Source organism: Chiroxiphia lanceolata, chromosome 18 (genome assembly GCF_009829145.1).
Source record: "Chiroxiphia lanceolata isolate bChiLan1 chromosome 18, bChiLan1.pri, whole genome shotgun sequence".
NCBI classification, from domain to species: domain Eukaryota; kingdom Metazoa; phylum Chordata; class Aves; order Passeriformes; family Pipridae; genus Chiroxiphia; species Chiroxiphia lanceolata.
In genome coordinates, this window is record NC_045654.1 from 5,899,817 (window position 1) to 5,914,564 (window position 14,748).

At 46.1% G+C, this 14,748-nt stretch overlaps 1 protein-coding gene across 3 annotated transcripts in view; it reads right to left on the reverse strand.

Moving 5' to 3' along the window:
* Positions 1-10,749, reverse strand: part of DGCR2 (DiGeorge syndrome critical region gene 2) — a 47,972-nt gene extending 37,223 nt beyond the window's left edge. For 2 of the 3 annotated variants that reach the window (XM_032705630.1, XM_032705631.1), the window contains exon 1: positions 10,495-10,748. In XM_032705630.1, coding sequence (XP_032561521.1) covers positions 10,495-10,573 — 79 coding nt within the window. In that variant the 5' untranslated portion in view covers positions 10,574-10,748. Of the gene's footprint in view, positions 1-10,494 lie in introns of all 3 variants that reach the window. The other variant, XM_032705628.1, reaches the window with a different exon arrangement.
* Between the last annotated feature and the right edge of the window lie 3,999 nt (positions 10,750-14,748).

Genomic DNA, 14,748 nt, shown 5'->3' on the forward strand with positions numbered 1-14,748 from the left:
AGTTTTATCTTGCTCACAAGTGTCATTCACTGCAATTCATTGTCTGCTCTTTGTCTGGAGGGCAAACTCAATGCCAGTAAGGATGGGGGGGAAAAGGGAAATCAAAACAACAAAGAAAAAAGCACAGGCAGAGCAAGAGATCCAGCATTCAGCCAAAGCAACAACACCAGAGCATCTTGAATGGGAAACCTGGCTATAATTTCTTAAGATTTACAAAATACAGACTTTGTGCTTTATGAATGTGGACACATTCCTAAGGCTGAAACAGAAAAAAATGTATTTCCCAATTCTCCAATACTGCTAAAACCAAAGAGAAAACAAAACTTGCTACTTGAACTAAACTGAAAGAATACTGTGAATTAGGCAATGCAGCATTCCAGACTGAAAAACAGTTTATTTTCATAGCAGTGAAAATACCAGGCTAAGCAACAGGCTCTCGCCTTTTTTCCCCCCTAAGAAACTGTTATATTATGATAATAAGTAAATAGGCAGAAGGGAAAAACAAAATACAGCATAGGCACAAAGAGCACTCAGTGCAAACAAAAACAAAGCCACGGGTACTTGAGAAGCCTTCAATATGGCTCAGAATTAAATCCTACAGCTCCTCTGCACTAACACCCTTGTTCAGGACTTCAGATGTTTTGTACAGGTGGGACTTCAGTGTTCCAGCACGACAATGACAAGTGACTTAAACCTATGCAGCACCAGATTTTTTACCCTTTACCTAAAGAAAGCTGATCAGTGGATCAGTGGAAGTGCCAGTGAAACCTCACAAATTCACTAAACAATTTCAAGCAAGCTTGAGAAAAGTCAAGACCAGGAAAATACAGTGTATAGTGTGGTTCTAAGCTTTCCAAAGCTTGCACAAGGGAAGGAAACTATGATCTTCTTGAGCTTCAGAGGGCAGGAAACCCCAGTATGGCTTGCACTGCTCAGCAGGTGCCAGCACACCTGCTGTCACACTGTCACCACAGTGGGGTGGCTCCCAGCTGGCAGCGGAGGGAAGTGGCGAGCTGGGGTAACTGAACCTTGCACCAGACCCTGCAGGACTCTCAGCTTCCTCCTGCCAGAGAACAGACAAGAGGGGACATGGGAAAAACACAGCCTTATGAAATCAGTGCCAGGCAAGGGTACTACAGCAGAGGAAGTACAGGGACACAGGAGACAAGTTCAGGAGTTCAGGTTTCATCAAATCCCACTACTTATGAAACACGCTCATGGGTGCTAAGAAAATCGCAATGTTCCTCACACAGAATTTAAATAGAGTCACACACACAACATACTAATTCTCCCAACAAATGCAGCAACAGAGAAAAAGTCCTTTAAGAAAGACATCAGCAGTGACATACTCAGCAAGTCACCAACCGTGTCCAGAAAAGAGCACCGTCCCCAACAGTGCTTTCTCCCTACAATCCACCCAGGTCAGGGCAGATGGATTATCCCACACACACCACAGATACTTAGAATACCTGGGTACCTCAGCTCAGCTGTTTCTAGAGTCCACTCTCAATCCTCACTTCAAACCTTTACCATCTTGTAAACACAGCTCTTACAAGATTCTCATACCCCATTGCATCCAAACACTCTCAAACATCACATTAATGTACACATACTCTTCTTCCTCGCTTGCAGTTCTTCACAAAGGTGGGTCATTCTGAACAAAGGAAAAGCACTTGGTTCTCAGCTCTGTCTTCACAAGTTTTCAGCACTACCTGCACCTCCTTCCTCCCAGGAGGCATCTGTCCTGGTCCTTCACCACATTTCAGAGTCATGTTCAGAACCACACAGCAGTGCCAGCAACCCTAGAAGGACCAGCCTGGTAATCAGTAGTATTTGAATACCAGGAACATTTCTTTTTCTCCCCATTTTCTGATAGTGTCTGTACAAGCTGTTTGATGAAAAGCCTCTAAAGCGATCTAGAGAAACTATCAGTAAAAGTCGTCTAGAAAGTACTTAATATCTAAAGCTATTACCTGGTAGCTGCCTACCCAAAACCGCTCCCAAAAAATCTAGACATGTGACATGGTTCCTCCTCTCTTCCTTTATTCTCAGGATTAACACCTATCCAGTCAAGTCAGTTTGGATCAATATTTGTTCATGTGCGAAATGGTTTTCACTTAGGAATAATCACCAGGGAAAGAATCTGTATTCCCTTTGACCAAATAAACTGCAGGTGTCTAAAAAAACCAATAAGGACCCCCCAACCAATCAAACTAAAACCCAACAAATACACTATAAAGATCTGTTTTCCTCAGAGGAAAAATTCAAATAAAAAATTTTACATGAACTGTATTAGTGTTTTCTTTAGATCAGGTTTCAACAAGAAGAGTACTCAGATGAAACACGATAATAGCAATTCAAGAACTGTCAGAGCAATCAAGGCTAATTTGTAGCCACCATTAAATTGCAAGGAGGAATTGCCAGATTTCAGCAGTATTACTTAGCATGCCCATTTACTTTCAGCAAGACAACACATGTTCCTACTTCACAGGAAAACAAAAAAAGTTCCTATCTCATCCTTTTTTTTTTTAGTGCAGGATTCAGCAGTATTTAGGCATATCCTTAAATTTTCAGCACATGAGCAATTCTGAAAAGCTAATGAAAATACACCATTTAAAGCCAAGTATGTATTTGCTGAACTAAAAGATGAGGAATCGCAGTAGTCTTTAAAGCCAAATAGGTGACAAAATTCTACCTATGAAATCAGGTATTTTTTAACCCCCCTCTCCAAAACCTAACACCATTTCTTAATTTCAAAACCAAATGAACGTGGAAGAAGTTCTCTACAGGGCCCTAAGAAAGGTCAAGGTCTTAAACACGAATCCAACAATTCAGGGAGAGCGGAAAGCTGCGCCTGAGCACTATTCAAATGCAGGTCACACTAAAAAAAGCTTTTGCTCCTGATTCTTTCTTTTTGCCTCCACCTCTTGTACGAGACTTGATGAGCAAGCACCTAAAACATTTAAGAGTAAAAATCTGATATACAGAAGTACTATGACCTCAAATACAGAATCCACGTTTTCTGCTTTGCACAGGAGCTGGTGCAGTGGCTGTCCTGTACTGGAGCAAACAGCTCATGCTTTGAATAAATAAAATTCCCCCCTTCCACGGAATGGGAACACAGCAGGAATGTGGCCCCTGTCAGCCACCACTGCATCTGTCCACACTGTATGAGATCCTGTGCTTTCCTCTTCCAGGAGAGAAATTCCACATATCAAAGTCCTGAGTTTAACAGATCTATCAGAAGCAGCAAATAAAGGTCCAATGTGTTTATAAAAAAACAACCCTCTAGGAGTAGTTCTCTCATTCCCCACACCTTCTAACGACTCAAGTACTGCAGCATCTCTCATGCACGTGTTAGGTACTACACCACAAAATTGTCATTTTTTAGCTGCCACATTAATAGAAAAATTACATTCAACTCCATTATTGCTCAGAAAGACACAGATGAGCACTACAGCATCCTTGAATCACTTCTCTCCAATCTGATTACTACCAGAATTGAGAGGGTATGATACTTCTAATTAAGTCTTGGATCTCATTCCTGCAAGATTCCTGATATTTCATAAAGATTTTCCAAGATCTCACGAATAGAGTACACTTATGTTACTGATTTTAATTGGTAAAGAGTAATTTAAGCATATTAAATAATTTCACGAATTCAACAGAGAGAAAACACAAACATAGTTTTGACCATCCCTTCATAAAAACAAGCTGTAACAAGTTTTAGAAGTTTAGTGTACACAAGGCAAAATGCTGCTTGGGCACAAACTCCAACCAAGCAGGTGTGAGAAGCAGGATTACTTGTTTTCTTTTAAAGTGTATAAAAGAACATAAATTACTTCTAAGTCAGAATAAATCTTTTTATTTACATTGCTGAAGAAATATTAGCACAGACAAAACAGAGATACTCTGAAAGAGAAGACAACATAGGAAAAAAAAGAGTTATACAAATGAATGTAAGACAAAGAAAAATCACTGAGTGAAAGGACAAAAGAGCAGGGAATGTCCCAAAAGCAGCCACCAAAAGCTACCTCTACATTTCCACCCACTGAGCCAGATGACAATTCTCAAGCATGATAATCAATAAACAGAACAGAAACTAAATGCAATGGTTAGATCAACCAATTTTAATTTGAATTAACTAGGAAATTGAATGTCATTTTGTTTAGCTATAGTTAATGAAGCAACCAGCAACTGCCATTAAACTTAAAACTATATTTCTAAATTATCTAAATGACAGGCAAACACTGATAATAACTTCCTTGGGAGTTCCACATGACAAATACCATTAAAGCAATGTTCAACAACCCTAGAATTAGCAGGTTTACCCTTTAAAACAAAGAAAAATTTAAAGTTTCACAGAAACCACAAGATGCCAAAGGATTTCACAGTTCGGGGAATGTGGATTAAAGGTTAATCCCAAACTCACATTTTTAAGCAACTCAGTTACTTGAGTTCTGCTACAGCTGATCAGTGAGTTCACCAACCCATCTGTGACTTCTTCTCAACTCAGGGGGTCCTCTACAAAACCACCACTGAAGTGTGACACGTGAACCTCCCAGGCAAGGACCCTGAATGGAACAGAAACCTTTCCAGAGAGGCAAAAGCCAGGAAGGAAGAGGCACTACCAGGCACCCACCACATTAGTGGAAAAACTAGTGGGTCCTGGTACCTGAATGGTCTTGGGAAACTCAATCTGCTCTTTAAATCTGTAGCTTAAGAGGGACGTGCATTAGACTGCACTTAGACACAAATAAGCCCTAATTGCAGAACAACAGACTGGCAACTGGACTTACCAAAAGAATCTGGTGTTTGGAGTCTCTATCACATGAAATCATTAGCAATAGGCTAGACAAATATCCTTCAGGAATTGCCTGGATTTGCCAGATGTTGTTTTAGGACAGGAAGACAGACTACCCAATCTCTCAGTACTCCTTCTAGCCATAACTTTCTATCAGTCTACATAGAATAAAAGATTACCAAGGCTCTTCTCAGCACAGGTTAACCCTTGAGATCACACAGGCAAAGCCTGTGCTATCAATGCATTGACAGCAAGAACCCAAGGCACATGTCCTCCACTTCAAAACACAAAACAAATTTGAGCAGCCTCATCAACCCCTGAAGGGCAGGAGCAGTGATGCCATGGAGTTGTTTCCAGGTTCTGCTCTGGCCAGGCTTCAGGTACCACAAGCTCCACTCAGGGTGGAAGTTATTAACATGCATCCCACAGCATCAAACAAGAACTTCTAAAAGGTGCAAGAAACCACCACGTAAAAACCCAGAGACCCAGGCTTTACTCAAAGATGGACCACAGAGGTAGCTACTACTCTTGCATTACAATTCAACATCAAAACCAGCCCTAATAAAGCTAATTCCAAAGGAAGGAATGATTCATTGAACTCTTGTCAGAAATTTTTTACATTCACTGGGGGATTTTACATCTTTCATACTTAGTATCTAAAGTTCCTCTCTCTTCAAGGTAGCTGGGCCTTTCCCCTCAACTACCGAGAAAGCAGCACAGCTGCCTCCTCCTGATGCAGTGCTCTCTTTTTCACCACTTCTGCTGTTCTGGACCAACCTTCCTCTGCCCCTAAACCTACTGTAGGGACATAAAAGTCATATCTCTGCAAATCCCCATGGTGTCCTTCTGGTTTATTCCTTCTCAGAGTCAGAGCAGTGCATGCAAACAGCCCTATGCCTACTGACTCCTTTCTTCTCTCCTTTGTAGCCACGGCTAATAGCAAATCCACTTGCACCTCAAAAATTTTGCTTTATAATTAACATCAGGAATTACTAGTCTTAAAGGATCAGACCTGCTAATAAGGTCTGGTACCTTCTGCTTTGTCTCCCTGCTACACTGAGGGCAGACATAAGAAACTCTTTTCACGTCCATCAGCCTCGCTCTGCAGCTGCAATAACAGCAAACAGCAGAGCAAGGAACATCAAGACACGAGCTCACCAAGAGGTAACAGCAGGAAGAAAAAGAAAACCTAAACCCAGTAGATACAGAAGTAAGAGGATAGGGGGGAAAACACCAGACTGGAAGACAGGCCAAGCCCCACTTTCAGCAAAACTAACTGAGGAGGTGTGATAAAAACCCTTCTGCCCCTCATACCTAGAACCTTTCACTCAGGAATTCAGCTAAATACACAGACAGAGACTGCAGATAGTGACAACATGAACCCCAACAAATTCACCACAGCTCTCACTAAGGTAGAGACAGAAAACAAAGACCAAAATAAGGGGTTTTATTTGCCTACCAACAAACTCCTTTTAGAGCAGAGGAACACTGGGCCAGAGTACACTTTATGAACAATATATTTGGGTCTCCAATTGAATTAACCAATACACTTCAACTGGACAAAACCAGACACATCCAGTCACAGCACACAAGTGGAGCACACTGAAACTCTGCTGACTGTGGGTTTAGGCCTCTACTCCAGTGAGCTCTCCCTTGCATTTAAGACCTACAACTTTTGACCAAAAGACAAGAAAGAGCAATTTAAACACACCTGTCAGTTGTACTGTGTCAGAACACCAACACCCCACCTGTGAGAGCATAACCACAGCTGTGAGCGAGCTCCAAAGCATAGGGGAAGTTCAAACTGTGAGCTGGAGTGTAGGGTTTTAACCAGACCACTTGCACTGGCAAGTCTTTCTAAGCATTGCAGATTAGGTATGCTGTGCAATATTTTTTAAAACAGACCTCGGGTAATAAAATTACTTCCTTTAGTTGGCTTTGAAGTGGAGAAAAAACGCTGCAAGAACTAGAACTCAATTGGCTTTTTAGCTGCCTGGCAAACACTCTAATAAGAAAGCCCGATGACCTACATTCACAAGGCTCTGTACTAAACCACTATTACAAAAGCCAATATAAAGCCTGACCATGTTTAAGTGTTTTCCATTAGCACGCAGCAGTATCTTGTTAGAGAAATATGAAAACATGTTATTGTCTTTAGCGATGATGATCTTAATTAATCCTCTAAACACTTCTGAAACACGTTGTGTTGATCGTTCCAGACTGCTTAAGTTCCCAACGCTACACAAAGACACCAAAACCCCTGATTCTCGGCGGTGTAATGGGATGATAACAGAAAGAGGAACTTCTTAAATATCCCCCCACTGTGAAAAACTGCATTCATAACCATTTACATCTCTGATGCTCCTTTGATAACCAAAGAAATGCACTGGTTCAGAAACTCGGTCCAAATCCACCAGAACAGCTTACTGTGACTCAGTTAACACACCACTGAAGTATTTCTTTACTTAAAGACACCAGCTCTCAGCCAGACAGTCAGATAACCTGAAGCAGATGTTTGGAGTTGTCCTGGAGAAGATATTATTAAACCAAACCCCCCTGTGGTAAATATTCCTAAAAAGCAAGTGTCTGAATGCCAGACAGAGTAAATTCAGTAGTGTTTAGAGGAAATATTAAGTTAGTCCTTCACTCTACACCCATATACTTGGAAGAGTCCAATACATTCAGCTCCAATTCACATTAGCAGATTCCAAACACATAATGAGTAACACAGCTCAAAGAGAAATGCCCTATTTTTTTTTAAAAAAGAACTCTTTCAAAAATGCATTATAAAGCAGGCAACTAGTCAAAACAAGCAGGTTATGGTCAAAACAGAAAGAGAAAGACTGGGACAACAAAAAAGTCAAAGCAGAGATCCTCAAAGGCACAAAATTATAATTAAAAATCCACAGGTTCAGAAAATTCTAACTGCCCACAGCACCTTCAGGAACCCAAGTCTCCACAGCTGGGGCCAATGCCGTGGTATGTTGAAAGTAACTCACCCTGTTAGTGATGACAGTAGTGTAAAATACTCATGTAACCAAGGCAGAAAAATCAGGGTAAAAAGAAGACATTTTAATTAATTTCTCTCTTAATTTACTAAACCCCATCTCATTCTAAATGGAGAAAAAAATAGGTCCATGTAAAATCACTGCCTTTCAGATTGCATGAAAAGATACTACAGTTGAGGAGGCTTAAAAGAAGGTTTTATTTATCTGAAGAGCACAGCAAGAACACGCACACAAAGCCAGTGTCAAATTAACATGGAAATACAAAGAGATGCCTGATCCGCCGGGACTGAATTGTGAAGGGACTACACATTCATCTCAGAGTACATAAAACCTCCCATCACTCTGCAGCACTCATCTCATAGCTCCAAGTACAGATTTAAGCTAAGCAAGCTGCAGGTGTCCTTTCTAAACCAGAAAGACAGTTGCTACAACACACAGGTTTAAAGAAGCAAAAGGTAAAGCAAATACCACTAGGGAAATAAATCTTAAGTTCAAATACTCTTTCTGAAAAGGAGAATACTCTTCTCTTCCTGTCTCTCCCCCAGAAAAAGACTACAGAGACTTCTTCATCATTGATTAAAATGGTAAATTTGGTTCTGTACATCCTCTGAACTTGCAAGAACCAGGTTTTCCCTATTTGCACCTCGTGTTTCAGGATCAAACCATATACTATTTAATCTACTGAACAGGTGATCTATTTGAGACAGCATGTTCAAGATATTAAATGAAGCAAATCAAAAAAAGGAAATAACATTGGCAAAAAGCTGTGAGCCCACCCAGAAGCGATGGACTCTCTCCTGAGGAGGAAGGAGAGGCATCACCATGGACAGCTCAGCCATTGCGCTCATCTGGAGCCACCAAGTAAACAGGATGGATGAGTGTATTCCAAATGGAACTCAGAAACTCCTCATACAGCAAGGAATTCCAGCTGCAGCACTATATCCAGCTGTGTTACTTCACATTAGGTTCAGGAGTACATATGGTTTGGGCAAAATTCATGGAACTCGCATGGAGTCGCCACAGGGGAATCCTCATGCTGCAGGTTTCAAAGGCAGTGGTTAGAACCTGAGCAGATGAGTTAAGGTTTGCTCACAAGAAGGACACTTCTGCCAGTGAGGCTACAGCAGCACAAATCTCTAAAGCAGGTACATTAGAGAGCCAGTGGGAAAAACTCATTTGTCTTAAAGAAGCAAACCTCAGTGAAAAACTTGTCTTCATCCATCAAGCATCAGCTGCTGACAGAGGTTCAATATCAAACTGGAACAACAAATGTGCTGACACAATATGAAAAATGCCATTTGCTAATTCCTAGGAGGCTACAATGCTCAACACCAACTGAGTTCAGGGTCAATTCTACCCACCTGTAAAAGCACACAGGCAGCTATGAATCTGAACCTTTCCAGCCAGCAATCCAGCTGCCTGTAGCACTTAGTGACAGCTACAGAGGAGGTGCCTGAAATCAGTTTTACACAGTACCTTCTCAGCCATAAAAGCCTCTAGGTGTAATAATGCTAGGCTAGCAACACCGTGTACTTTGCTTTTTTGGCTACCTAAGTGCATATCATAAGCCCTGTGTATACACTGCACTGCCAAAAAAACAAGCTAAAACAAAACAAGGCAAACACAGAGCAGTTTCAACACCTAAGTTATTTCAATAACTCTGCTTACACTGACCCAATTGTGTTCCAGCTCTGCTGGGAACTCGCTTAGACGCAGCTCACGTTTTATTAGTCTGGGTCATAAAAGTTATTTTGACGAGAAAGAACAAGGGGGCTTCAAAGTACACCATGGTTCTCATTCTCCGATTTACAAGGAGCAAGTACCACCCAGGAGCAGTCGTTTGGTGCCATGGAAGGATGGTTCTCAAACCTGCAAAGCCACTCCAGGCAGCCTCGCACTTTGGCTACTGATGGTCTTTGGCAGGAGCAGCCCGAAATACCTGAGGGCTCTGCCGAGCTCCAGGAGAGTTCAACACCAAAAAGAAACCCCAGCTGAGCGGCATACCAAGAAAAGCTGTAGTTTTCAACATGCGAACACCAACCATTTCTCCAAAGTTAATCATCTTAAGATTTTAAGCTCCGTGCCCAGCAGCTAGCACACAAAACTCCATCGCTGATTTATTTCCCTAAAAGAAGGACAAACAGAACTAGAGAGATAACACGGGAACCAGGATTTTTTCCTCCTTCTGGCAGGCTCGAATGGCACTTTGAAAGTGAGTATTTTGTCTGCCTGCGTTGGCACCCGAGGCCCACAACATAAAAGCAGGTAAAGTAAGGAGCACCTGAAAACTTAGTCACGGCATCACATTTCCAGCGCTCGTTGCCCGTAGGGTTATGTAGATTTCTACCCAAGCTTTCACACTTTAACAGGAGCGTTTTTCCCTGACTCACAGGGTAAATCCCGGCTCTCTCTGATCCAGGCAGCCGGCACAGGGCACCGACGCCCGGCCGGGTCCCGGCTCTGTTTAAGCGCCAAAGCGGCTGTAGAGCCCAAACCGGGCCGGGACCAGCTCTAGGACACGCCGCCCCCGATCGAGGCTGTCCCCGGGGGCTCCCCCCGCCGCCCGCTCCCCCGCCACGGAGCAGCCCCGGCGCCCCCGAGCCCGGGACCCGCCCGCAGGCTGAGCAGGAGGAGGAGGGCGGCCCGGCACCCCCGGCCCCGCCGCAGCCCCGCCGCCCTTACCTGGCCGCAGCGGCTCGGTGATGCTCAGCACCAGGAGGAAGAGGAGGAGGAAGGTGCCGCTGTCCGCCTTGGGCACCATTTATCCTCCGTTCATCCTCCCCCGGCACAGCGCCACAAACCCGCGGGGAGGGACGCGAGGAGCGGCGGGGAGGAGGGGCCGCCGCCGGGCCCGCGGGGGGGGCTGCGGGGGGCCCGTCCGCACCGGGCTGTTCCCCTCCCTCTGCCGTCCGCCGCCGCTCCGGGGCGGGGAGCGGGCAGCCCTGGGTGCGGCGCGAGCGGCGGGTCCGGCAGCCGCGCTGGGGCCGCTCGCAGGCTCCGCCGGCGCACAAGATGGCGGCCGCACCTCCCCGCCACCGCCGTGCCCGCGCCGACACGCCCCCGCCCGCCGCGCGCCGCCCAACCAATCGGCTGCGAGGGGGCGGGGCCGGGCGCCGGGCTCACGTGTGCCCCGCCCACTTACGGCGATGGGCGGGGCCGGGTGGCAGAGGGGGGCGGGGCCGCCGGCAGGGGGCGGTGGAGAGTTTGGGGCCGGGCGCACCGGCCCCTCAGTGCGGTCGGGGGTCTCTGTGCCCCCTGGGACGACCCGCACCCATCCGTCTGTGTCCCACGGGATGGCCATTGCCAGCCATCCCCAGGCCCCCGGGATGGCCTCTACCAGTCCCCTCAGTCCTCACCAGAACGGCAACCCCAGTTTCTCCACCCCCCCAGGATGGCCTTGCTCAGTTCTCTTCAGCTCCCGGGACAGCCTCCACCAGTCCCCTCTCCCTCCAGGACAGCGTTTCCCTGTCCCCTGCTGGAATGTCCTTTCCTGCTCACCTCCATCACCACCAGAAAGCCTGTCCCCAGCCCCAGCCACACTCTTCTGTCTCCCAGGATGGCCCTTCCAGGTCGCCTCCATCCCTGCTGCAATGGCCTTCACCAGCCCCTGCAGACACTTCCCAGTGTCACCACCCTCCCTGACCCAGCGGGCTCCCAGGTTGACCATCATTTGCCTCTTCATTACTCTGCTCCCACCTACCGAGGGCAGGCTGGGACAGTCTCTGCAGGGGTGGCACCTGGGACATCCCCACAGCCCGTGCTGGAGATGGCTTGTGTTTCCACACCCCCTGGAAAAACCACGTTCCCAGCTCCCAGGCCCAGACAGAGAGGAAATGCATAAAGAAAGCTAATTGTGCAGCTCAGGTCGTGTTTAGTGGCATTGCAAGTGACAGGTGCCTGTAGGAATTTGACCCTGGGTGTTGCCACTGGGGAGGAGGCAGCGGCCCAGTGCCACAACTGGTGCTGGATGGAGGTCAGCCCAGGTGGCATTTTGGATCAAAAGGCAGTTTTAGCATCAACACCTGCTTCCCAAATTGATCTAGAATTTCCTCTGACAACTGGAAGTGTTTGGGCAGCGCCAGGGCACGAGCTCAGGCAGGGGCCAGGCACAACGGCTACTGGGGTCAGCAGAGAGCCCTCACCTTCCTCTGCAGGGAGTTCCAGCTTTTCAGTATAATCTTGTTCAGAGCCAAAGTCACAATCTGGGAAACTGCCTGGGACATTTTTGTAATTTTTTATTTTTGTTTACAACAAGGTGTTTTCCACTCTTATGCTACAATTTGAAGTTCTCAAATAAAACACTAAAACCATTTTGGCTCAATTTTACACACTCCTCGTTTCCCTGTTAATATCAGTTACTCACTATACCCAGCAACAAACTTCCCTCAGGGCTATTCCCGATGGATGTACAGATACTTCTGCTCCCCCTCAGCCACTGTCCAGGCCAGCTGCTGACCTGCAGGCATGGAATGAGGGCTTCTGTGGGATTTCTAGAATAGCATCTCCTTTGGCCCCATGGGAGCTGCAGCCATGCTCAGATCAGCAGCACCAGGGAGATGTTTTTTCCAAACATAAACGTGAAGTTTACTGTGGCAGTGGAAATTGGTGCCTGCCAAGAGGTCCCTGCTGCTGGGGTAGCAGCAAGCCTGAGCTTGGAGCTGTGAGCCCTGGGGGCTCCAGGAGCACTGTGTGGCTGGGGACATGTGCTTAAGGACCCTCTGGAGTGTGTCACAAGCAGCAGGACACTGCCTGAAGATTTAGGCCAAAACCCACTTTCCCAACTTGTGTGTACTGCCAAATACTGTCATGATCTGAGCGTCCACGGGGACCCAAAGTATGACAACATACTCCAGTACAAAGCATAAGCATCAAACTCCCAGCTTTGCTCCTCCCATGGGATGCTGTGGGGACAGGCTGTTCTGAGCCTGGCTTCCTGCAGCACAGCTTCACAGGCCAGCCCTAGGCTGATCCAGGGCATTCCTTATCCACCCCAAACCGACAGCACCCAGGGCTGGGCATTGCACCATACACCATGATGCATAATTAAATATCCCACGATGCCTCCACCATGAGAACAGGGCACAGGTTGCTTGGCCCTGGCTCTGCCCAGAGTGTGCAGGAGCTGGCACGTCCCAGGCACACTGTTTCCTACTGGGAACAAGTATTTCTCTAACCAGCAAGAGCAGAGCACCTGTGCTGCTGTGGCCAGGGAGACAGAGAGAAGGGGCTAATGGGGGTGGTGGCTGAACCTGGCTCTGGTCCTGGCCTGACCCTGAGCTGGGGTTTGTAGCCAGCTGCTGTTGGGCCAGCATCAAATGCAAATATGAGGAAGTGGGAATTGCTTCATTTCCCACTCCCCTGAGTGAGCAGATCCATTTCCTCTATTTTTGCAGAGAAATAGCCCAATCCCCCAAAACAACAAAGTATCTCCAACCACAGCTTCCCTTCTAGCTAAATAATCAGAGAAGTAGAAAGCAGCAGAGAGCCTCAGCCCTTAGAGGAACCTGTTCTCAGGTGGATGAAAAGCTGCAGCCCCTGTACCATGGCAGGGGTGGTTACCCCCGGCCCAGGGAAAGGCTCCTGGTCCTGAAGGTGAAGGGTTCAGTGATGAGACTTATCAGAACATAAATCTCTTGTGGTCTTTCATCTATCCTGCATAGAGCAAGTAGCCAAGGCCCAGGCTGCACGTGCAAGCACCCAAGGCTCTGGATGTGGTATTACAGCCCCGTCACATCACATGGCCCCAGGTCCAGTGAGGCTCCTGCAATTTCCAAGCAGCCCATAATCCACAGCAGCCAGCCCTGCCACCAGGAGAGCCCCACGGCCACCACTGCTCACCACCAACCACCCCTGCAGCCTCAGGAGAGCTCTGGGTGCTATTCTGGTTGAGGAAGTGTGCTTGGACTTTGCACACAGGAACTGCAACAGCAACAGAAAAATAACCTGCTGAAAAATGAGAGGAAAAGAGAAAAATCACAAGTCATCAAGAACCAAGATGGTTTTTCACACTAGATTTGGCCCTGTAAGGCAGATTATCTGCCACTGCTATAGCAGCAAAAATATCTCACAACAAAGAATTTACTGATTCCCTAATTACAGATATCAGGGGCTGAACTGCAGCAGGAAGCAGAGACCAGATATTACAGCAGGCATTACAGAACAGCCAATCTGAAGAGCACTACAGCCCCTTCAAGAGATCCAGTTTTATAGCATTCAACTGAAAAGAAATTACATTTCCAGAAACCGTGTGAAGGCCCTTCAGTGTGGCAGAATCAAGACTGTGATTTTAGTACAGCTGTCTAGGCTAATTCACTTGAGGGCAAACACAAAACCAACACCATCCACAGGATATTTAATGCAATCTGCTTTTAGGCCTGAATTGCACAACATGGAACTAACCACTCTCAGACATCCTATTTCCCTTTCTATTATTCCAGCTATACCTTGGTATGAGCACAACCAGTTTAAAATGCCATGGCAGACACGTCACATCCCGCTCCTGACCCACGTGTACTCCCCATCCATGGCCCCTGAAACACTGCCCATCTTCAAGTACATCCCCCACTCAGAAGAGAGAACTGCCACACCCACAAATGGACAGGAATCTCACATCTACTCCTTGCTCCTGGTCCCCTCAGCAACCCAAACTCCAGGCCAGGGCCTGACCATCTGCCTGTGCACTCCAAGAGAGCTCCTATGTTTAATAGAGATAAGCATTTCACTATGAAATAAATAATTAGTATTTGAAATTACCTAAGAACTTGATTGGTATTTAGCCAGTTCTGTCCTTAAAGGACATCTCTGAAAGCATGGAAACTTTAGTAAATGGATTCCTTTTACATTCATTCAGGGGTACCTGAGAATAATTTTTTAGCTTAAAGAAAAAACTTAGCCTTCAGTTATTTCTGGACAAAAAAGGGAAAAATTATTGATTTC